Source organism: Bos indicus x Bos taurus, chromosome 21, assembly GCF_003369695.1.
Source record: "Bos indicus x Bos taurus breed Angus x Brahman F1 hybrid chromosome 21, Bos_hybrid_MaternalHap_v2.0, whole genome shotgun sequence".
NCBI classification, from domain to species: domain Eukaryota; kingdom Metazoa; phylum Chordata; class Mammalia; order Artiodactyla; family Bovidae; genus Bos; species Bos indicus x Bos taurus.
Window position 1 is genome coordinate 43128113 of NC_040096.1, and position 25940 is coordinate 43154052.

Genomic DNA, 25940 nt, shown 5'->3' on the forward strand with positions numbered 1-25940 from the left:
CAGTGAGTGGTCTCTTGTTCCTTCTCAGTATGTAAGTTTATATCAGCATTTTCTATATGTCATATCTTGAAGAATATTGGGAAGCACTGGTCTAGAAATAATAGGTATTAAGCCTTAATACCAACCCGTTGATCATGAAGCAGTAGTCACATTTAAATTTTGGTTGAAGAGAAAACATTTAAGTGGAAATGCCACTAGCGTCAAGTAATTTTCTTACCCTACTATAGAAAGATCAGATTTACTCTAGTTTTCTTTTTTATATATGGCTAATATTTTAGGTCCGTTGTTTCACTTGAATTATGCTTATGACTTTTTAACTTATAAAGGACTAAGTTTGCTGACTATCAAAGAAAAGATTCTATGTTTAGTCATCCAAGGGGTTACAACTGAGATACCAATATTGAAAAGGCTACTTTTTGTAGAGAGGAGTATAGCAGTGCAAAATGATACAGGCAGGCCCATGGGCCTGAAGTCAGAATAACTAAAGTTATTTTTATATAGGTTAAATATTTTCTTATAACCATAATACTATCAGTGTATCACTGCTGATTATGCAAGTTTTGGATTCTGAATATTTAACCTATTTGCCAAGGTGGTTTGTTTTTGATTCCATTGGATCATGGTTTTGGAAGGAGCTGGGCCTATAGGCAGGTAATCACAACTGCTCCTTGAGTATCTGCTCTGTGCTCAGCACTGTTCTGAGATTTGTCTACACAGAAGTAGTTCAGGATATGGTCTTCAGTCTCAAGGAATTGGCAAGCTATATGAAGTGATATAGTAAGATATTGACATAGATGAGACAATCATGATTTCGAGCTGTGTTTGGGCTGAAAATGACAGTGCCAATTAGAAAACTAAATACAAAGCTGCGAGTTTACTTGAGAGGTGAGTCTGTGCTCAGTTCACCTTTATTATCTGCTCAGTGATTGGGAACTATATGTAGGAAGTGTTTAATGAACATTTGTTAAATAAATAAGCAAATGTTAATAGTAAATTGGTTCTGTCACTAGAATAAGAATTAAATGAAAAAAAAAGAATTGAGAGGGAAATCACTGAGGGCTCAGTATTCAGAGAAATCTTTATAGAGGAGTTTAATACTGAATTTTGAGATAGTTGGTAAGGGTACTAGAAACTGCATTCATTCATTCACTCATTCAAAAGAAAAGTTATTGAATGCCTACTATGAGCACAGACATGGTGACATAAGTGAGCAGCAAATATTCATGAGGCACAGGGAAGATCGCCTTTGGCGAACATTAAATTTCAGTCATTTTTATATGACCGAATGATTGAATGCCTTAAAAATCAGTCAAAATAATTTGAGGAGACAGTAACCACTGAAAGTTGTTTGTTTATTTGTTTTATTTTAGTGAGAGGAGTAATGCAATGAAAGGATTTATTTTAGGAAGCGTGTTTCGAAAGTGGTGTGTAGGATTATCCTAAACATACTGTTGTTTCTTCTGTTTTTAGAAAAGCCTAGGGATAGATTTTTTGTAGACTTTCATGGCAGTCCATGAGAATGTTTAATTGCCCTTTTAAAAACAAATCCTTCTGGTATATCTTACCTACCTTTTCTTGTTGCAGTGTAATTCTGTTTTTTTAGTTTGGAGTTGTGAAAATAGAGAACTTTTTCCTTGTTCTAGTCTTAGTAACTTCCAAAATACAATAGAAAATAAGCTCCAATATAGCCTTTTACTCACCTGGTAAAATAACTCCAACTCTCTTGACTGTTTTCAAATAATTTGTTTCTTTAATGTTGAAGAACTTTCCTTGACTATTAAACTCTAATGATATCTAACAAGATTTTCTCACATGGCTCTGGTTTCTCCTTTTGCTTTTACGCTTAGACAAGAGTAGTAGTAGTTGTTGTTCGGTTGCTCAGTCTTGTCCATCTCTTTGCGATCCCATGGACTGCAGCACACCACGCTTTCCTGTCCCCCACTGTCTCCTGGAATTTGCTCACACGCATGTCTGCTGAGTCTGTGATGCTATCTAACCACCCCATCCTCTGTGACCTCCTTCTCCTCTGCCCTCAATCTTTCCCAGCATCAGAGTCTTTTCTAATGAGTCGGCTCTGCGAATCAGATGGCCAAAGTTGGACCTTCAACAAGTCCCTCCAGTGAATATTAAGGGTAGATTTCCTTTAGGATTGATTGGTTTGATCTCCTTGCTGTCTAAGTGACTCTCAAGGCTCTTCTCCAACACCACAGTTCAAAAGCATCAGTTCTTCGGTGCTCAGCTTTCTTTATAGTCTAACTCTCACATCCATACATGACTACTGGAAAAACCATAGCCTTGACTACAGGGACTTTTGTTGGCAAAATAATGTCTCTGCTGTCTAGGTTGGTCATAACTATTAAACTAGGTTTAATATGCTGTCTAGGTTGGTCATAACTATTCTTCTTAGGAGTAAGCGTCTTTTTATTTCATGGTGGCAGTCACCATCTGCAGTGATTTTGGAGCCCCCTAAAATAAAGTCAGCCACTGTTTCCCCATCTGTTTGCCATGAAGTGATGGGACCGGATGCCATGATCATAGTTTTTTGAATGTTGAGCTTTAAGCCAACTTTTTGACTCTCCTCTTTCACTTTCATCAAGAGGCTCTTTAGTTCTTCTTCACTTTCTGCCATAAGGGTGGTGTCATCTGCATATCTGAGGTTATTGATATTTCTCCCGGCAATCTTGATTCCAACTGGTGCTTCATCCTGCCCAGTATTTCTCATGATGTATTCTGTGTATAAGTTAAATAAGTAGGGTGACAATATACCGCCTTGACATACTCCTTTTCTAATTTGGAACCAGTCTGTTGTTCCATGTCCAGTTCTAACTCTTGCTTCCTGACCTGCATACAGATTTCTCAAGAGGCAGGTCAGGTGGTCTGGTATTCCCATCTCTTCCAGAATTCTCCACAGTTTATTGTGATCCACACAGTCAAAGGCTTTGACATAGTCAATAAACCAAAAATAGATATTTTTCTGGAACTCTCTTGCTTTTTTGATGATCCAGAGGATGTTGGCAATTTGATCTCTAGTTCCTCTGCCTTTTCTAAAACCAGCTTGAACATCTGGAAGTTCATGGTTCACATATTATTGAAGCCTAGCTTGGAGAAGTTTGAGCATTACTTTGCTAGCGTGTGAGATGAGTGCAATTGTGCGGTAGTTTGAGCATTCCTTGGCATTGCCTTTCTTTGGGATTGGAATGAAAACTGATCTTTTCCAGTCCTGGGCCATTGCTGAGTTTTCCAAATTTGCTGGCATATTGAGTGTAGCACTTTCACAGCATCATCTTTCAGGATTTGAAATAGCTCAACTGGAATTCCATCACCTCCACTAGCTTTGTTCATAGTGATGCTTCCTAACTACCACTTGACTTCACATTCCAGGGTGTCTGGCTCTAGGTGAGTGATCACACTATCATGATTATCTTGGTTGTGAAGATCTTTTGTGTACAGTTCTTCTGTGTATTCTTGCCACTTCTTCTTAATATCTTCTGCTTCTGTTAGGTCCATACCATTTCTGTCCTTTATCAAGCCCATCTTTGCATGAAATGTTCTGTTGGCATCTCTAATTTTCTTGAAGAGATCTCTAGTCTTTCCCATTCTATTGTCTTCCTCTATTTCTTTGCGTTGATCACTGAGGAAGGCTTTCTTATCTGTCCTTGCCATTCTTTGGAACTCTGCATTCAAATGGGAATATCTTCCCTTTTCTCCTTTGTTTTTCACTTCTCTTCTTTTCACAGCTATTTGTAAGACCTCCTCAGAAAGCCATTTTGCTGTTTTGCATTTCTTTTTCTTGGGGATGCTCTTGCTCCCTGTCTCCTGTACAATGTCATGAAAGCTCCTAGGATAATTGCATTTTAAAGCAGTTTTTGCCTGTAAGGTCAACCCTGTCCAATGCAGGATAAAGAATTTTTAATTTGGTGTTAGCTCAAATATTTTACATTTTCTTTATTCCTCACCCTGTCACTATCATCATTTGTCAAGTGTTACTTTCTTAGCTCTTTATATAGCTCTTGTCATCTCCAAGGACTGGAAAAAGACTTACAGTAATAAATATCCAGAGCCATGTCCCTTCTTCCTTGTACTCTTATACATCTAGATATGGACATGAAAGGTCAACTAACACGCAGGAATAAGGACAACTTAGCTGAGAACTTTAGGCAAGTTCTATCCACTGGATGGTGTTTCCTGATGGAGCTTTAATGAGCCCAAATGGCCTTCTGGATCTCTCTAACCAAGGATTCCATTCATGGAACTTAAACTGTCAAAGAGCACAGCGCTCAACTAAAATTGTCAAGGGCAGGAAAAAGTCTAAATAGGAATTCAGGTGTCTTTATATATTAAAGGTTGTTCTTATCAGATCACTAATTCTCCTCATCCAAGCTGATGCACATTAAAATTGGCTTAACTCACAAGACAAAAGGACAGAATATTAGGGGATCCAAAATAACCCACACCCTTTAGCTCTTTTCTTGTTTTACAGTCTGAAAGAACCCTCTTCAAATAAGGAAAGGAGTCCAATTTTCAAAAAGCGATTCCTCCATTTTTTTTTTTTTCTTTCTGAGTGGCACTCATACAGTAGCAGCAGTAAAATAAACAACGATGTGTTGGATTTTGTTTCTCTTTATCTATATGACATTTGTGTCATCACCGTAGCTCTAATCCATATTCAGGTCTTCATGTTTGGTGTGCAGTAATATGTAAATTATCTCGCCAGCTGCATGGAGCAGTGTTTGTTTATTCTATTTCTTTTGGCACTGCACAGAACTGAATTTCTGCCAAAATGGGGCTGCTTCAGGGAGCACTAATGCTCTGGGAGGAAGTTTTGAAAGGAAACGCACATCATAAGTCTTCACTCTGTGAAGCAGCAAAATCAAAACAAACTTTCTATTTACTAAAATATCAGTATTATGAATGTAAAATAATGTGTTTGTTAAAAATATAATGAGCATGCTGCCCATCTCTGGGATGCTTAGTATACGTGGGTTTTAGAAATGAGGACACAGCGCTGAGAAAGCTAGTGCATTTTTATTCTTGGTAAAAGAAGTAGGTGAAATGAAATAGACAGAGACAACATCTAGGATTTTAAGGAGGAAAGAAATATTTTAACATGCATATTAATCTCTGGAAACACATGGCACTTACATGCATTTAAATGTGGACAGCTGTGGTGTTTAAGTGTTAAAAAATTTCATTAATGATGCATAGAGCTATCTACTTCTGTTGGCAGGCCTTTCAGTCTTCAATCTGACACTTCCTTTTTTATTCAGCAAGCTAATTTCCCCTCTTTTGTGAGGAGTAACTGTTTTCACACTACTGCTTACCCAGCAAGCCTCCTTATTGTTTCATGGTTAATTATCTTCTCCAGCTTCACCTTCCCAGCAAAGGAGGCAGGGCCCTGCCTCCCCAACACTAATGAAAGCTGGGTTTTACGGGTGCGCTGTGTAAATAAACGCAAGGTCTGATCAGACAACATAATAAATGAGTTCCTAAAGTTTATGGAGTCGCAGCTCATCTAGTGGTTTTACTGAATAATGAGGGAAAATGATTAATTTCATGGGAGGAAGGACTTTAATTTTGGAAAAAATAAAATAAAACCTTTGTTACCTGTAATATAGAACCTACCAGCAGATAAACATAAGGGATCTCTGTGTATCTAACTGTTCCTCACTCTTCCTAATAACAGCGATGACATCTGCCAGGAGAAAGTCTTGCATAGACTAGGCCTTTTAAAAATATTTTTGAGGTGATGCTAGTAGTAAAGAACCTGCCTGCCAATGCAGGAGGCCTAAGAAAAGCAGGTTCGATCCCTGGGTCAGGAATATCCCCTGGAGGAGGGCATGGCAACCCACTCCAGTATTCTTGCCTGGAGAATCCCATGGACAGAGGAGCCTGGCGGGGCTACAGTCCATGGGGTCATGCAGAATCAAACATGAAGAAGCGACTTAGCACACAAACATGGAGGTCACCTGGCTTTATACTTCCCTGATTAGTTGTCATTTATTAAGAAAAAAAGTAGCCAAGCTTTATGTAATTAAAGTATGCCTCACTCTGCACTGACTATAAGCAAAGCAGAGATAACTCGCAAATGCTACCATTGTTGCCTGCTTGGAATAGCAAATTAGGCAGGTGTGGCCTAAGTAATTAGCTCCACTGGCCATAATGCCCTGCCTCTCTGGACTATAAGCTCAGCATATCCTCTTAGTTGCCACTAGGGGCCCATATCTGAAGAGTTTAGGGTTTGAAATTATTTTTAGTTATTTTTTACATTGAAAAGGATTTTAAGAGATTAAGGTGACCCTTGGCTTAAAGCTCAACATTCAGAAAACTAAGATCGTAGCATCTGGTCCCATCACTTCATGGGAAATAGATGGGGAAACAGTGGAAACAGTGTCAGATTTTATTTTGGGGGGCTCCAAAATCACTGCAGTTGGTGATTGCAGCCATGAAATTAAAAGACACTTACTCCTTGGAAGAAAAGTTATGACCAACCTAGATAGCATATTCAAAAGCAGAGACATTACTTTGCCAACAAAGGTCCGTCTAGTCCAGACTGTGGTTTTTCCAGTGGTCATGTATGTATGTGAGAGTTGGACTGTGAAGAAAGCTGAGCGCTGAAGAATTGATGCTTTTGAACTGTGGTATTGGAGAAGACTCTTGAGAGTCCCTTGGACTGCAAGGAGATCCAACCAGTCCATCCTAAAGGAGATCCGTCCTGGGTGTTCATTGGAAGGACTGATGCTGAAGCTGAAACTCCAGTACTTTGGCCATCTCATGCAAAGAGTTGACTCATTAAAAAAGACCCTGATGCTGGGAGGAATTGGGGGCAGGAGGAGAAAGGAATGACAGAGGCTGGATGGCATCACCGACTCGATGGACGTGAGTTTGAGTGAACTCTGGGAGTTCGTGATGGACAGGGAGGCCTGGCATGCTGTGATTCATGGGGTCGCAAGGAGTCGAACATGACTGAGCAACTGAACTGAACTGAACTGAAGCTTCTAATATTCTTTTTTTTTTTTAATTTACAAAATGAATTCACATTTTGAGATCATTTTTCCTCTAAAATGAAATTTACATTTCTTTGATTTGGAAACCTTTGATTTGGGTTACAGTTTGAATTAAGGTCCTGACATTTAAAACTCTCAAGAGCTTCCTTCATGAGAACCCAGGACCAGAGCTTCTGTTCCAGTCAAGAGTGAATTTTTATATCTAATCAGATCTCAGAAGCCTTAGTATTTTTCCCTTGAGATCTCAAAAAAGAAAATAACCCAGGGATTCTACATTTTTAACATTTCTAAGTACTCTAGGAATCAGAAGTATAAAATCTCTTGGAAACTTACTTCAAAGACCTTTACTACCTTCTAGGAAAATTCATCCTGAAATTTCAAGCAACTTTTCAAGCATCAAGCATAACTTCTATACTCTCCATTCTTTGTTTATGTAGAATAGTGTAGTTCTTGAACAGTGTAGTTCAAGGGAGATATTCTAGCAATTGTGAGATTTCTCAGTTTTCCTTAAGTCTAAAAGAAGCTGTCTTTAGAGGAGACTACTAAAACAGAACTGTAAATCTAATCTGTGTGAATCACAATAAACTGTGAAAAATTCTGAAAGAGATGGGAATACCAGACTACTTGACTTGCCTCTTGAGAAACCTATATGCAGGTCAGGAAGCAAGAGTTAGAACTGGATATGGAACAACAGACTGTTCCAAATAGGAAAAGGAGAATGTCAAGGCTGTATATTGTTACCTTGCTTATTTAACTTATATTCAGAGTACATCATGAGAAACACTAGGCTGGAAGAAGCACAAGCTGGAATCAAGATTGCCGGGAGAAATATCAATAACCTCACATATGCAGATGACATTATGGCAGAAAGTGAAGAAGAACTAAAGAGCCTCTTGATAAAAGAGAAAGAGGAGAGTGAAAAAGTTGGCTTAAAACTCAACATTCAGAAAACTAAGATCATGGCATCTGGTCCCATCACTTCATGGGAAATAGATGGGGAAACAGTGGAAACAGTGTCAGACTTTATTTTTGGGGGCTCCAGAATCACTGCAGATGGTGATTGCAGCCATGAAATTAAGACGCTTACTCCTTAGAAGGAAAGTTATAACCAACCTAACAACATATTTAAAAAGCAGAGACCTTTGTCAACAAAGGTCCGTCTAATCAAGGCTATGGTTTTTCCAGTAGTCATGTATGAATGTGAGAGTTGGACTATAAAGGAAGCTGAGTGCAGAAGAATTGTTGCCTTTGAATTGCAGTGCTGGAGAAGACTCTCGAGAGTCCCTTCGAGGGATCCCTCCTGCAAGGAGATCCAACCAATCCATCCTAAAGGAGATCCGTCCTGGGTGTTCATTGGGAGGAGTGATGTTGAAGCTGAAAGTCCAGTACTTTGGCCACCTGATGCGAAGAGCTGACTCATTGGAAAAGACCCTAATGCTGGGAAAGGTTGAGGGCAGGAGGAGAAGGGGAGAACAGAGGATGAGATGGTTGGATGGCATCACCAACTCAATGGACATGAGTTTGGGTAAATTCAGGGAGTTGGTGATGAACAGGGAGGCCTGGCGTGCTGAGTTCATGGGGTTGCAAAGAGTCAGACATGACTGAGCGACTGAACTGAACCGAAATCAAATCAAATCAGATTTAGAAAGAAAAATTAAATCCTTTAAGAAAACAAATCATAACTGACCTTCCAGTTAATCATGTTAAACATTGGGCCAATCAGGTGATAAACTGAGAAAAGCAAGAGATAAGTTTGGTTGACTTAAGGTGGAAAAGAGATTAAATGATATGTACCATTTTTAGTCATTTCAACTTTTTTTTTTAGTTTTTTTTTTTCTCTGAATGGTGAGTTGTAATCACAGTATTAGGATTCAGCAGAAACAAACAAGACAAGCAAACCATTAAAAATAGGGATAACGCAGTGTTTGTTCTTAATGTGGACTTTTTGAGAGTGAAAAGACACAGCATTCCCTCAACTAATATGTGCTTCATAAAGGACGCAGATCCTGGATGTGAGTGAACTCCGTGAGCTGATATTTGACTTTTCAGGCAGGCTTCAGCGTGTTAGCAAAGCTCACTTTGTACATGAAGCTATCTCTGGTTGTGTTCATAGAATTCAGTCTGAAAGTTGGAACCTCCTATACTATGTCAGTACACTTCATTTGTTTACAGAACTGTTCACCCCTCCTTTACCACAAATATGGTTTACAAGTTTTTTTAAATTGTAGGTTTTATTAATGGGAGATCCTTATTATAAAGGAAGGAACTAGACTGTACTTTTCACTAAGGTAAAGGAGAAGCAAAAATTACATCCCAAGGCCCAAAACTCAAATGTTATCTCAACTCTTGACAGTCGAAAGGCAAACACCAAACAGGACAATGACAGAAGAATGGGGCCAGATGTTATCATTAGGGGGAAAATTCTTTATGCAGCTTCGCATGTGGGTTTGTTGTTGTCATCCAAATAGGTTTACCATATAGCAGTAGGAGATAGGGGCTTCCCTGGTGGCTCAGTGGTAAAGAATCTGCCTGCCAATGCAGGAGACATGGGTTTGGTCCCTGGGTCAGGAAGATCCTCTGGAGAAGAAGATGGCAACACCCTCCAATATTCTTTCCTGGGAAATCCCATGGACAGAGGAGCCTGGTGGGGTATAGTCCATGGGCTTGCAAAGAGTCAGACACGACTGAGTGACTAAACAACAGCAACAAAGCCGTAAATAAAATGTAGAAAATGCCACCATCTTATTGTGATTGGGTTTTTAAAACTTTATATTGAACTTTTTTTTTTGTACTTCATTTTATTCGTTTCAGTTCTACACAGTACTGAAGAGATCAGATAAAGATATTCCTTTTATTTAAAAATCTCTTCCCAAGTTCTTTAAATTCATTTTTAAGCAATCCTAATTGTAGACACATTCTTGAAACTCTGGGGAAAATTTTCTGGAAAACAGAATAGTGACTAAAAAGAGAAAAATAAACTAGTTTTCCTATTCATTCTATTCTGAATATAAGAAAAATTTCAATGTTTGTACATAAAGCAATATTTAAGATAAAACAATTTATTTTCCAGTAGAAGCAAGTTATTTTTCTAGCTACTTCTAATGAAACTTTCAGAGTTGCATGGGAAAGTAACTTTTTCCTACAGTAGATGCTTAATGAATAGTGATTTATATAGTAATTAATTTGTTTTAAAAAATAACTTGATGCAAGGCATTTGTCGGTTGCTACCTAGCTTTAAAACACCAACGCTGAGGTTACTACACCTAAGAGTTATGTCAACATTTTGACAGTATCTAAGTTTCTTTAACTTACTGGCACAAATGTGTTGCTTCTTAGTCAAAATAGCACTGTAAGACTGAAATTATAGAAAGAAGTGCTTCTAGTTTGTGTATCCTTCTTTCTTCTATGGAATTGTTTCTTACAACCTCACGATCATTTGTTTATAGAACCTCAAAGTTCTTGGCAACCTGTTCTTTACACACAAAATCTTATTTAAAAATTTTAAAAAGGGTTTTTGTTTATTTGCTTTAAATAGGCCCAAAGTCAGGATGGGCTACTAGAATCAAGGGAAGAGGTGTTAGAAGAATTAAAGAGTTTCCTGTATGTTCCGTGGCCTCCATGGTTTCCCCATTTGTGCTCCCTTGCCAAGACTGGTGCTGAAAGACAAGGAAGGTGGTGAATAGCATCTGGTAGGACCAGGTTCCCAATCTCAATAGCAGTTTTACTGTGGAACCTAGATTTCTTCAGGTTACTATCAAGCGTATCCTGTGCTCCTTTCCTCTCCTACCAGCCTCCAGGATATTCCCTCTCAAAAGGCAAATGACTTTCTTCTTGCTAATTCACTGGCTTTGCCTCTCTTCTTGTCCTCTCTGCTTCTGTAACACTCGTAACCACCCACTGCTTTCAAAGTCTTCTCTCAGGTCCCAGAGTTTTACACCAGTTCTACCTGGATTTTCCTGCTGTGTTCCTTTTTCAGGTTGCTCATCCTTCCTTTGAAAGTACCCACAAAGCTTGGTTCCCTTTGCCTTTGCCTCTCACTGTTCCCTTGTCCTGCAGTGTCCCCCCGCCCCCCGCCCCAACTCTTTCTCTGAATGCCTTTCTCCTCAGTGTGGCCTGTAAACCTTCAGAATCATAGACAGTCAGGCCTCACGTGGCTAAACCTAGGGCAGGGGCGACTGCAGGGTGAAAAGAAGCAAGACAGAACTGTGGGGCACACTGTCATTTAACAGTTGGCTTGCATGAATTTTATGAGGAGGCTTAGCATCAAGGTAATCAAAGGAGGAGAAAATTTCAAGAAAAATGGAGTCAAATGCTGCGGAAGAATGAAGTAACAGAAGGGCAAAGGAGGATCAGTTGGTCTGGGCTGTCAGAAGGTCACTGGTGATCCTGTGGCAGACTCAGCAAAGAAGGGCTCTTTTGATCACACTCTCTTCTCACGAGACTTTTGCGTTGAATGAATGAAGTTGAACTAAGAGAAGTACTGTGTGTGTGCTGAGTTACTTCAGTCATGTCAGACTCTTTGCAGGGCCCTCCAGCTCCTCTGTCCATGGGATTCTCCAGGAGAGAATACTGCAGTGGGTGGCCATGCCCTCCTCCAGGGGATCCTCCTGACCCACAGATTGAACCTGCATCTCTTATGTCTCCTTCATTGGTGGGCAGGTTCTTTACCATGAATGCCACTTGGGAAGCCCGAAGTAATATCCACAGGATGCTTTTCTCTTCAACATTTCTAGGAGTGATGAACATGCATTCAGACCAAAGAAGCCTGGAATAAAAAATCATCTTTATTGATAATATATGTGCAGTGAGGTACATGAGTTCAGAAATATCTGTTGTAATATTTTTGTAAGCAAGGCCCTCAACAAAGTGACGACGTCCTGTTACGTTTGATGGTGTTACAGGTCCAGAAAACTCAGTAGGACTGAGGACTGCTGTTTGCTTGTTTTGTTTTTAAATTGAGGTGAAGTTAACATAACATGAAATTAATCATTTAAACACAGCAATTCAGTGGCATTTTTTATTACATTCACAATGTTACATAACCATCACCTCTGTTTCCAAAACATTTTCATCACCCCAAAAGGAAAGCCTGCACCCATTAAGTAATTGCTCCCCCTTCTCCCCTCCCACGAGTCTCTGGCAACCACCAATTTTGATGCCGTCTCTATGGATTATCTAGTCTGGGTATTTTATGTAAATAAAATTATACAATATATGACTTTTTGTGCCTGGCTTCTTTCACCAAGCAAAATGTTTTTGAGGCTGCTAGCTCCTAACTGAGAAGTAGCTCCAGTTAGAAAGTCAAACATTTCTCCATGTGGTTTTGTCATGGCAAAAAATCCTAAAGACCTTTCCCAGAGTTCTTCAGCATTTCACGAGACCACAGACATGTCTTTTGTTTGCTCATTAAATAATTGTTTTGAGAACCTGCTTCTTACCAGGCACGGTTTTAGGTGCTAGGGCATTAATGGAGACAGCACAGAGCAGCTGCTGCCCTCATGGAGTTTATAGCTAAGAGGAAAACCCCTGATTCACAATGTCAAACTCTCTTTTGTCCCTGGTTCCTGTTGAAAAGTAAGGCGATTTAAATTTACTTTAAAACAACATCTCATGGATTTTTCATTTTCATCTAATTCAGAATATCTGTGTAGCCAAGACTGGGAAATATGTTCACGTCAGTACTCATTTTAGTGAGATTTGTGAGCTGACTTTGGGTTTTACTTGTCTGTTTTGAGTTTCTGATCAGCTTTGTTATTGAAAAAGAGCAACAGTTTTTGATCATTAGTGTGAGATAGACCTTCAAAGCATTTTCTGAGCTGAGACAAGTTACTCTAACATTATTGTCAATCTGATAGATAGTGAGCAGGATTTGATTGCTCTAATGTGTCAGTTGTGATAGAATTTCACAGACAATGGACCTGCCTTTTGAAAAAAAGATTATTTTCTGGAAATAGAAAGTCCTTGAGCTATAGGGCCTGCCGAGGGCTGGGCAGGCATCTTTTCTCATCTGGCTATTCCTGAGGAATATGCTCGGGGGGGGCATGCAAAGACAAACCCACCCCCCATTTCCAGGGCAATGGGAGTAAGTCAGGGACCTGACTGATGTTGATTTCATTGGATTCCAGGCATGTAGTTGCGCTAAAGAATTTAGTCAACCAACCACCAGTCTTAATGCAAACCTTGATAGGGTTATTTAACACTCAGCTACTCTGTCCTCCTCTATTTTCACAGACAGTATTTGCTATAGCTGCTATCCTTGTATCCCTACTATGTGCCAGGCCCTCCCCCTAGGACTTCACAGACTTCTTTTCGTTTAAAGCTCCCAGCAGTCTCTAAGATAGACACAACATGCTCTGATTATCTTGAACATAAATGGTGTAACTGAGGCACACATGTTAAATAACTTGTCCAGGATCATACTACTAACCTGTAAAGGGGGGCAACCCAGGGTTCATACCCAGATCTGTTTGCTCCATATCCCACAATGGTTGATAAACAGCGAACATTTTTGCTTCTTATCCTATTTTATTTTTCATCTTTATTTCTCCTTGCTAACTCTGAATCTGTTCTCTGCCCATCAAAAGGCAGAGTACTACAAGCTCTGAATTCTCATAAAAGCTGTCTGTTTGTTAAGGACTAGGCTCTTTCTTACAGTTGATGTTTTTGAAAAATTTCTACCTATCTAATTTAGGAAAATAATTATGCATCTAATGATCAGACACTTTGGTTTTTTACATTTGGAGGAGGTGGTGCTAGGGAAAATATTGCATCAAAAAAGCAGAGTAAGTATATTAAGGGTAGAATTTCCCTTCTTTAAATTGATCCCCCCACCCTTATCTATATATCATTTTCTCCCTCCTGTCCAAACTTCCCTGTATTCTGCTTTTTGCTCTAGGGTAAATATGCTTATCTTTATTCAGTTATGGTTCTCTATGTTTTTGATACTTTTATTTGTATGTTTTTGTTTATAGTCTACTTTCCCACAAATAAACCGCTCCTCCCAGGGCTTTGTAAGTGGTCTTGCTTAGTAAACTCTTGGATCTGGAATAAACAGGGGAACACAGATGGCAAGACCTCCTAATGGTTTTATCTATTCTAAGCACCAGAAATTTGACTGGAACATTCAGTTCATCCTAGTCTTTTTGATATACCTTAGTTTTTCAAAAGTTGCATCTCTTTAAAGGAAATTAAAGGAATCCAAAGGTAGTTATATCAGATCTCTGTTGGATTATTGTTTTATAGAATGTCAGGTTCCTTCATCTCCACTCTTTTGCTGATAATGTGCTTCTCATCACTTATAAAAATCTACCATTTAACTTAAAATTTTAAGAAAATCCTAGAGGTGAAGTCCTGGGATACCTGACTCAAAGTCATGCAAGTGCAGAAGGAAGTTAATTTGGATAGGTATTACTTGCTGCAATTGGAATCTTGGTCATTGTCATCATCATCATAATTATTTTCCAGCCACTTCTAGTTTCTCTGTCTATATTACACTAACATAAATAACTCTAAGAATAAAAACAAAACAAAGTAACACCAATTAATTCCACTTGGTCTTGAGCAGATCTGCAAAGATGTGTGTGTGTGTGTGTATGTGTGTATGTGTGTGTGTATATGCACACCTGTGTGTAATTAAATACAGAGAGTCCTTGGTTTAGGCCAGAATTCTGCACCAGTGAAACAGGTTTATGAATGAAAAGCCTTTGCACAAATGGGTTTAATTCAGAATTATCTCTGAAAAGGCAGACTCTCTATTGGAACTTCATGTACTACTCACCATCCTCTTGGTTTCACAAATATTCTTAGGTTTTTTTTTTTTTTTCTAAATCCATGTTTTATTTATCACTTTATCAAAGACAGGGAACATCTGAGATATTTTATAAAGCACCAGATAATTCCTCTAGAAAAACAAAACAATAAAAAATGCTTAACTAGCTTGAGGATTATTTGCTATATTGGGCTATCCTCAAAGAGAACATTTGACCAAATAACTTTCCAGCCAGTTATATCACTCTGTACATTTGTCTTTTTTTTTAAGACAACTTTTTAGTTATATAAATGTTGTAAATGTCCTTCCTCTTGGAAACTTTCCCTACTTTTTTTTACCCTCAGGGTATATTTTATGTTTGAGGTTAAATCTTGAAGAAATGGAGATTTTACTGAAAATATTGACAGAATTTAATTCATAACAGAAAAGAGTGAACGAGGGCAGAGTGATCAGCTCTTCTTTAATATGTAAAATGTAAAGTCTAAAGTGAATGATTTTCTAATGGGTCTTGTCAGATATTCCCCGGAGTTGACTTAAAAACTTTTTTGAAATTCCAATCAAGTTAAGAGATTTATAGGAAGAAAGAATTAGGAAAGGAAAAGGACAATATTATAGACAGAAGTTGAATCTTCTATGGAAATCTTCCACTCCAACTACTTTACTGAGTGAAAGATTTGTTCTTGTAGATGCTGCCATGCGAGTTTTATACTTTTTGTGGGCTTGCATTTATAAAGCCACAAAGGCAGGCTTCGGTCAGAAAACATGTCACAGAGGGCAAGTCCGAGTTACAGGAGTCCCTTGGGCTCAGCTCCTGGTGCCCGTCCAGGTGGCATGGTTCCTGCAGCCAGAGTGAGCCCCCGGGTTTGGGACCCTCACGAAAATCTGTACCTCTAAATGTTAAAACCAACTTGAGAGTTACAGAGAGAGCTCTTTTGAAAGACAAATTCAGTTATTTATTAGCATTCTCAGAGTCCAGTGTTGCCAAGATAGTATTTGAAATTACTGTACTATTTGATTAGACTGACTGACTATTTCTACAGCTAAGGATGTTAAAATTCACTAGTCGTCCTAACTGGTCATTAGTACTTCCTTTATCAGCAAGCAAAGAATAAACAGAAAGTCTAACAAAAAGTCATCATGGTGAACGTACCCCACACCTAAGCGAGCATGATGATGGCTGGTGAACTATATTAAGGGCTGGAACGTTGGTAGGAAAGATTCTGTTAGAAAATTTAAGAATATCCCTCAATTAATGTTTACTTTGTATCTGGACTCTTTTAAACTTAAGTAGGCTGTACAGATAATCTCTTACGTATCCAGTGCTAATGGGTGTTTTGTGCTTAGTGTGTTCTTGTGGTATCCTTCCACTAGTGGTTTCAGGAAGGACTGAGCGCTTCTTAGGAGAGCACTGTGAGTGTGCTGCTGGCGAAGCCTTTTTCCCACTCCTGAGGAAGAAAAGCACCATGGCCTGTTTTTCAACCAGATTGTCAAAATAATTCTGAATTGTAATGCAGATATGCTGACTTGTTAATACAGTGAGACACCTCTCTCTATGTACCACGTCATGAATCCCTTGTGATTTTAAGAGCAAATTTAAAGGAAAGATGAGGAGAGAATGAGGTAGGCCGGGAAAACAAACCCTTTATGAATTAACTGAAGGCCACTCTAGAGCAATTCTCCACGCACTGACTATTCCAGCTGCTTTATATTGACTGCCTCCTCAGCCCTTCACAAGCATTAGCTCACTTAACCCTCAGAATAATCTCTGAAGATGGACAGTGCTGACCCCCTTGAAAAAGTGGTGTGAGGCGATGACTGCCCAGAAAGGTTAAGTGACTTGCCCAAGACCATGCCAAACCCATTCAGCTTCTGTGTCCCAGAATGTGTCACGCTCCACCAAAGAGGGTAAAAATCAAGAAATCCAAGGAAAGAACAAGAACCCAACTGTGCAGGCAGAAAGCTGCCTAAGAGAATCTGGGCTGCTTCATTCATGGAGTCAGGAAGTGCTCAGAGAGTTGTTATTCTAGGGCTGGAGTTGGGCTGGAGGGGGGGGTTTCTGCCTGGACTTTATAAAGGGACAGTATGAGAAAAGTGAACAAGGGATCAAGGATCAAAGTGGAATCTCTGTGGTAGAGACCAGGGAAGAGAGAGGCCGTGAGAACAGTGACTAATGACTTAAAAGCTACCCTGCAGTACTGGGGCCCGAGACTCAAGTCCAGGAAGATGTGGGTAAATAAACCAGTCAGATGGTGCTCCGCTTGGGTCTGATTGGGAACAGGGTCACATTCTGAAGAGGAGGAACCCTAAAGGGAAGGCAGTGGAAAAGATAGACCTATGAGAGCTTCTGGCCAGTGAATGGCTTTACAGATAGCTACAACTCTCTTCTCTTTTCCCAGAAGCTGCATCAAGTGGAGAACCCAGGAACCAGAAGCAAGAGGGGATATCACCATATGTGGGTGCAGATAGTACTCCATTATTCACTCCAGAACTGTGATAATATTAGAGTGAATGTACCTTAAAAGATGTTACAGGCCAACCTCTTTTTTACCTTTATTTACCTGACAGTTTTATCTTCACCCAATCCAAGGTTAAAAATGTAGAAGAAATCAATAAGAAATAGTTAATTCCATAAATTACATATTTGACTGTAATAATCTTACATTTTAATCTATGTTGTTGCCCCCAGTGACTATTGATAGAAATTACTATTGATAGAAAAGCCTCTTTCAATAATTTTAGATGTTATTCCAGAGAGGAATAGAGTTGATAATATGCTATCTTTCAAATTCATGCTTGGGGCAAATTTCTTTCCTGATTCTTCCAAGAGATTTTGAATGGATGAAATTTTCATGCTTGTGTTCCCTAATTCTTCTGCCTTTTTTTTTTTTTTCCTTTCTCCTACACAGGAGGCTTTGAATGTGATTGATCCTGGCTTGATGGACCTAAATGGGACGAGTGAGGATGCCTTGGAATGGGATGAAACTGACATAAGTAACAAGTTAATTAGTTTGAACGAAGAATCGAATGACCTTGATCAAGAATCCCAACCTGTCATGCCTTCCTTAAACCTTAAAGAGACAGGTAGTGAGAACCCGAGTTATGAAGAAGAGGCAGGTGGCCACGGGGCATCTCAGTTTGCATCAAGTATCACTGCTCCATCCAGTCCACACGTTTACCAGGTCTACAGCCTCCACAATGTTGAACTCTATGAAGACAGCCACATCCCATTCCTGAAAAACAATCCAAAGTTCACTAGCATGACACAGCCTAGTGTTTTAACTAAGAGTCTCAGCAAAGACTCTTCCTTTTCATCTACCAAATCTTTGCCAGATCTTCTAGGGGGTTCCAATTTGGTGAAGCCCTGCCCATGCCATGGAGGAGACATGAGCCAAAATTCAGGTAGTGAGAGTGGAATTGTCAGTGAAGGAGACACCGAAACCACCACCAACTCTGAAATGTGCTTGCTCAATGCAGTGGATGGGTCCCCAAGTAACCCTGACACTGAACATCTGGACCCACAAATGGGAGATGCAGTTAACGTGTTAAAGCAAAAGATTAAAGACGAGGAGGAACGAATTAAGCTCCCAAATAGCTCTCAGTTACCCATTTCACCAGTGGGTTGTGTAAATGGAAAAGTTGGAGATTTAAACAGTGTTACCAAACATACCCCTGATTGTTTGGGAGAAGAATTACAAGGAAAACATGATGTGTTTACATTTTATGATTACTCGTACCTCCAAGGCTCGAAACTCAAATTACCGATGATAATGAAACAGTCACAAAGTGAAAAAGCACATGTGGAGGATCCTCTGCTTCATGGTTTTTATTTTGATAAAAAATCCTGCAAATCTAAACATCAGGCTACAGAGTTACAACCAGATGCACCTCCCCATGAAAGGATTTTGGCAAGTGCACCCCATGAAATGGATCGCAGTTCATATAAAAGTGGTGATGTAGAGAAGACATTCACTGGCATGCAGAATGCCAGACAGCTCTCTCTTTTATCTCATAGTTCGTCTATTGAGTCTCTTTCTCCGGGGGGTGATTTATTTGCATTGGGCATCTTTAAAAATGGCAGTGACAGCCTCCAGCGAAGCACTTCTTTAGAAAGTTGGTTGACATCTTATAAAAGCAATGAAGATCTTTTTAGCTGTCACAGCTCCGGGGACTTAAGTGTGAGCAGTGGCTCAGTTGGTGAACTGAGTAAAAGAACATTAGATCTCCTGAATCGTTTGGAGAATATCCAGAGCCCTTCAGAGCAGAAGATAAAGCGAAGTGTTTCCGATATCACTCTTCAAAGCTGTTCCCAAAAGATGTCTTTCCCTGGCCAGCTGTCACTGGACATGGCATCTTCTATTAATGAAGACTCACCAGCATCTCTTACAGAACTAAGCAGCAGTGATGAGCTTTCTCTTTGCTCGGAGGATATTGTGTTACACAAGAACAAGATCCCAGAATCGAATGTGTCATTCAGGAAGCGCCTTCCTCGTTCTGTGGCCGATGAAAGTGATGTCAATGTCAGCATGATCGTGAATGTCTCTTGCACCTCTGCCTGCACTGATGATGAAGATGACAGTGACCTCCTCTCCAGCTCAACACTCACCTTAACAGAAGAAGAGCTGTGCGTCAAAGATGAGGATGATGACTCCAGTATTGCAACAGACGATGAAATTTATGAAGACTGCAACGTGATGTCTGGGCTGGACTACATAAAGAATGAGCTGCAGACCTGGATTAGACCCAAGCTTTCCTTGACAAGAGATAAGAGAAGGTGTAATCTCAGTGATGAAATCAAGGGCAATAAGGATGTAAGTAGTAGTGAGATGACCAATTCCTCAGACACCCTCAACATTGAGACCCTTCTCAATGGCTCAATAAAACATCTCTCTGAAAATAATGGGAATAGTAAGAATTTACCCCACACCCGTGAGTTAGGGACAAAAGGTGAAAATAAGAAAAATATTTTCACAGTTAATAAAGATCCATATGTGGCAGACATGGAAAATGGCAATATTGAAAGCATTCCAGAAAGTCAGAAGGACAAACTGAATGAGATTTCAAAGGAATCAGAAAGTTTTGGTTCAGCTGGGAAAAGGATTTCAGAGAGTGAGCATTGTAAGTGCAAACCAGTTATGGATGGCTCAGATGAATCAGATATTGCTGGGAAGGAGTCTGTTCCCCAAATGGCTAGACATGTCCCAAAGAAATGTCAAAGCCACCACCATTTTGAAAATCAGAGTGCTGCTTCTACTCCCACTGAGAAATCTTGTCCAGAACTGCCTTCAGAAACCAGTGTTATCAATGGACAGGACTCCAATGTACTGAAATCGTCATCTAATAATGCACCAAGTATGGCTGGAAAACCTGCTGGTTGCTGCCTAGCACGTGAACAAAACGAAACAGAGGAGAATGTTGCCGCCAGTGACAACGTTTCCTGTTGTGACTGTGAACCAGACATTTTTCATCAAAAAGACGCTGAAGATTGCTCAGTACACGACTTTGTTAAGGAAATCATTGACATGGCTTCAACAGCCCTGAAATGTAAATCTCAACCTGAAAATGAGGTCACTGCTCCTACTTCATTAACTCAAATCAAGGAGAAGGTGTTGGAGCATTCTCATCGGCCCATCCAGCTAAGAAAAGGGGACTTTTATTCCTACTTATCTCTCTCCTCTCATGACAGTGATTGTGGGGAGGTCACCAATTACATTGAAGAGAAGAGCAGCACTCCATTGCCAACAGACATGACTGACTCTGGCTCAGAAGACAAGGAGGACACCGAATACTTCTTCGAGGCCTGTGTTGAGGAGGACCCTGCTGAAGACAAGCCCTGTTTCTCTGATGCTCCTCCAAATGAACCTGCAGATCCCACCGAGGCTGCAGTACCCCTGCTAGCAGGAGCAGGCTCTTCCAGGTTCAGCGATACTTCCCTCCTCGCCAGTAATGCAGACACGGTGGCCCTTTCAAGTCCTCCAAAAGGAGGTGATGTAGGAAAGGAAGTGGATGGTTTACCCGAAGCTTCTAATGTCCATGGAGAAAGCGCAGAGGTAACTACTCCTTCAAGGCTGGGCAGTGAAAAGGAGAGTTCAGAAAACCCAGGTGAGTCTGCAAGGCCAGAAGAACACAGTGCTTCTTCAGCCCCATCTGGAGTTCCCAGACTCTCCCCGAAGGCGAAGCAGCCAAAGGACAAGGCCGCATGGCATCCCAGCCCCACAGCTTTAACCTGTGAAGAGAATCTGCTAAACCTTCATGAAGAACGACATAGAAATATGCATAGGTAGAAGGTAACCCTCTCCAAGCATGAAAATCATCTCATTGAAAGGTACGTATAGTCCTCATGTTTTAATATATATTGAATATATTGTCACATATATATTTAATATAGACATACTTAAAATATGAGTTTTAGTCAACAAAGCTATGATAGGAGAAAGGACTGGTCAGGATGGCTGGTCATGGCAGATATTTACCTGAATAAGGCATTTAGACGGAAGAAATACTCCCAACCATGCAAGTAACTGTGAAGCAAAAGGGGGGAAAACAGTCACCATTGACATTTTTAGTAGCATTACCTTTATCACATCATTATGCCAAGAAGAATCAAAAATTTGAGGAAGTAGTCAAATGCAGTAGAGCCTCAAATTCTTCCATTAAGGGAGGAAAGGGGGTTCTCCTCCAGATTGCAATTATCCCCTCTGATCAGAATGCACACACAGAGCTCCCCGCTTCAGCTTCTGTGCCCGGCCTGCTCCCTTCAGTGCCTAGAGATGATCAGTGATTAAGTTAAAGCTGCGTCTCCGGATCTGGGCCTTCCTTTTACGCTTCTGTCTAATGTAACTATCATCACATTTACTTCCCTGGTGGAAGGCTGTGCTGTCACAGGTCCTAATCACGACTGAGTCTGAGGATTCAAACAGGAGGGGAAAGTTGATGTTAAAGAAGAGGCTTTTATTTATCCACACAGAGACTGAGAACAGGCTCCAAAAGCAAATGCGGAGAGAATACATGACAAGTTAATGGCGTTTTGATAAAAACAGAATTTTTGAATTTTGCCTGAAGGTGACAGGCTGATTTCCATCCATGTTTTTTTTTTTGTTTTTTTGTTTTTTTTTTAAAGAAAGTCATTCTGCTCTTCGTGTTTAATAAAACAGCTACTGATTGATAATTCTGATAGGATGATACAATTCTAAAAGTGACACCGAAACTCTGTTATTTCCAATTTCTAAGCCTCAGTGATGAATATACTTTCTCAATCAAGTTTAAAAAAGAAAAAGTGAGTTTTTGAATGTGAGAGGTGTATTTCATCAAAGTATGAGGTACTGACTGCCATTTCCACCCCCTACTCCAGAAGCTTAATGCAGTAACCTAAACTCGTGCTATAGGAAATGAATTACAGAAGCAATCTACCCTAATTTGTTAACTTATTCAAATAACAGTTATTATACTTAACTATGCTAAAGATTATCTTTTTTGTGGCAGATTGTTTATTTTTTGATGAGCCTAATTACTGATTTTCTAAAAGTAATTTACATTTATTACAAATACATCTTTTAAAATGTGACAGATAATGTTGTTCCCATAATGTATTATGAAAAAAGTTACTATTTAAAAACACATTATTTAATTTGAAAGATGAATGGCAAACATCATTATTTTTTTTCCTGCAACACCTGTGCCCTCAGCTCATTAAAATGTGTGATTCTGTGTAGAGCTGCTAGAAATGGGGAGTGAGGGGGGAATCTATACCATATATATACCCTAAAAATAAACTCAGTATGCAAAATTGTAGGAAAGCAGCCCTACTTACTAATATAGCACAACTAATTTTCTGTGTTTCAGACTCTATTTACAATTGGCTGCAAGGGAGAACAAAAGTAGGAGAGAGAGAAATGTATTTTCTGTGAAACATGTCCACCCTATAATCACATTCTCCATCAGTATGCAGTAAAACTGACCATTAAGGGAGAATAACTGCCATTCCATAAGCTGCCTCAAAACAAGTTCTATTAGAACCAATTGTACTGCCAGCTCTGCCAACCTCCACAGAAGGGCCGGTAGAGCCTGGCTGATTTTTGTTTTCTGAAAGGGGATCAAGGCTTGAAAGCAACCCCACTCTGGGTGCAGACTTATGTGACGGTGACCCTCAAATCACCAGTCATGCCGAGATCTGGTCTTGAGAAGCTCTGGCACTGGAGAAACCTCTGGGGTGCACGCCTTCCTTTTTGACGTCCTGGGGATTTTTCCTCTCCCCTATACAGATACAGAATTGAAATGAAATGTAATGACTTGCAGCTCCATCTTTAGACTCGGGGAAGGGAATATGCTGATGGATCTGTGTAATCCCCACAATTTTACAGGCATGGACAGTGTAAAATTATGTGCCAGCCCGCCTGCCAGTTAGCAATATTTTGTGGAGCCCCTGCGGTTCAATGCCTGGCCAATCACAGGCAATGGGAGAAGCAGCCAGATTTTATTTCTGCAGAACTCACATCGCCCCCAAGTGACTTGTAATCAGCCTAAGGCCATTTAGGTAGCCATGTTTACCGGGCCTATTCAGTGTTCTCAGTTTCATGTAGACAGAACATCTGGATACCTAAACTTTTCACCAGTCATTAATGCCGGGTACCTGGGTGTAAGTATTCACATATTGTTAAAATACTACCAACCAGGACAAGTTATTTAATCTCAAAATGTTGACACACCTTCTGTGTTGAATGTCAGGAATGCATAGTAAAATTACATGTTAAAATGAGGTCAAGGTTTCATGTCTATGAAAGCTTAATTTTTGTCATTGTTCTCCCTTTAAGATTCAGAAAAGCAAAAAGAAAAACTCCACTTTTTTAAGCCATTTGAAAGCTATCACTTGGGATGCCCTTTTTATCAGGAAAATGAAGTTTGCCAAATTTGGGTTTTTTCCACCAGAAATAAGTTCTCAGAGGATGAAATGATTGTAATGTCTTCTAGAAGAGCTGTAACTTAGAATAGCAGTTATAGTCCTCAAGAGAAACAAACATTTCTCTTTGGCAAAATTTTGGGAACAAGTTTTTCGTTTACTGTGTTCTAATTAAAAGCCCACTGGATCTGTTTGAGACATTGTAACTTGCTCTAACACAGGGCGCATTTGCACTGATTTCCAGGTGCACTGCTGCGCCGTTCACTATTTTCATCTCTGTATCATGTTTCTACAAACAGAGGGGTCAGTGATAGCAAATCACATCAAAGAAAGGTAACTGGATAGATCCAGATATTTCTGCCTAATTTGAAGGAAGCATATATGTCTGGAGAGCCTCCTAGGACCTGCCTAAGAGATGTACTTTGCACTAATCTTTTTGCTGTATTCTGACAGTTATTTCTTCATAATCCTCATCATAAGCCTCTGACCTTTGGTGAATGATTTAACCCTAAACTTCAGGCTGGGTAAATCCTGTGATGCAAAAACTAAACTCATCACATGCAGCCAGTGTATACTGTTTTTTTCCTTTGGTTTTTCTCTGATTTTCTGGGGTTTTTTTAGTGTGGGAGGGTGCTGTATTTACTTAAGATGTACATATTTCCTTCAGAATTTTTTTAGCTTTATTGCCTTTCCTACTTTATCAGTCTGCAAAGAGTTAGAGGGCCATAGATTTTGGGTTTTAGGCAAGTACTTGTATTTGTGCATGCTCAAATATACATATACACAGTAAACAGTGCTGCTACTCAGTTTTTATAAACTCAGAAAGCTCTGAAAGCAACAGTTCTCGTGTACACAACAAATTGTTATTCTGTTATTTGGAATGACATTAAGTGTTTAATATGACCCAAAGTTGACCAAGCAGTTTAGGAAACTACTCTTGGTGGTAGTGTATTAATTTTCCCTAAACAACATAGATGTGATCTTATTATATTTACCTTTAAATCACTTTAATAAATCAAAGTTCTGTTGGATGTGAGGTGGTTTTAATTTCCTAGCACTTCAGAATAACGAGCCCTGCCACGCTAAATATCAAAGATTTTATTGGGCATCACCCATCTCACATGCACTCCCAGGCGCACACATGTGCACACTCACACACATACACACAGCCCAGATCTTTGTCTCAATCAGTTTATCCTAACCCTTTCCAAATGGGCCAGATTGAAAGTTTTGATTATCCAGAGGAATTTAAGTACTGTCATTTAGTTAGCCCATATTTGCCTCACCTAAGGATTCCCTACTCAGTGGCCAGATTTCAAATGAGTCATGTCCTCAGCATTTGAACAATGCACCATGCCTTTCTTGAGTTACTGCGTTATTTTACTGTAACAAATTTCATCCCATCTGTTCCTGTCTTTCTCTCCCTGTTCTTGATAACTTGCCTTTACTCCCCAACATCATGTGGCTCCAGCCAAACCACATTTGCTCAAGTTTTTCTGGCTCTTGAACAGGTTGCGAGATTATAGAGGAAGAGAGCAAGACAGAAAGAATGAAAGTAGTTCTAGAAGGACCATAAAGCAACCTGACATCAGACTTGAGAACTCAGTTTAAACCCCCACAAGCAAAAGCCTGCTATATTCGAGAGCTAGTCAGAGCACCTACCACAATTGCATCCTGCATTGCCTAATTTGAATTGTTCCTCATACTCGACAGGTTGATTTTAGCCAATTGAGTTTGTAACAAATTTGTATCTGAGCCATCAGATGTACAGAAATAATTGAATCATTCTCATTTGCACAATGCTGTCAGTACTTTAAATGAAATGCATTCGTGTTTGAGCTAGAAGCCCCAGTTGTATCCTTTCATAGGCAAGGGCCTGAAGGATTTGGGTTTATCACATTTATGAATATTTCACCATTGTAAAATAATGGAATTGTTCAATCCCACTGTCACATGTATAGTGATTGAAGGAAGGGTTAAACCCAAGAGTCCAGACTCCCACTCTGTGAATCAAGTCAAACTTGACAGTTATTTTTCTTTAAAACTATGTCTTTTTAAAAAACAAAGCAATCTATTTTGCACAATGATTCTGAAACATTTGAGCTGTTACAAGTACTCTATTTTATGTATCCTTTCATTTCAGAACATTAGCAAGCATTTCTTTTTTTTTTAATTTTATTTTATTTTTAAACTTTACAATATTGTATTGGTTTTGCCAAATATCAAAATGAATCCACCACAGGTATACATGTGTTCCCCATCCTGAACCCTCCTC

The 25940-nt window shown here is 39.6% G+C and overlaps 1 protein-coding gene across 2 annotated transcripts in view; it reads left to right on the top strand.

Moving 5' to 3' along the window:
* The window catches only part of AKAP6 (A-kinase anchoring protein 6), a 501487-nt gene that overhangs the window by 471525 nt on the left and 4022 nt on the right, over positions 1–25940 (top strand). For both annotated transcript variants that reach the window (XM_027521919.1, XM_027521920.1), the window contains exon 13: positions 17679–21094. In XM_027521919.1, coding sequence (XP_027377720.1) covers positions 17679–21053 — 3375 coding nt within the window. In that variant the 3' untranslated portion in view covers positions 21054–21094. The remainder of the gene's footprint in view (positions 1–17678; positions 21095–25940) is intronic.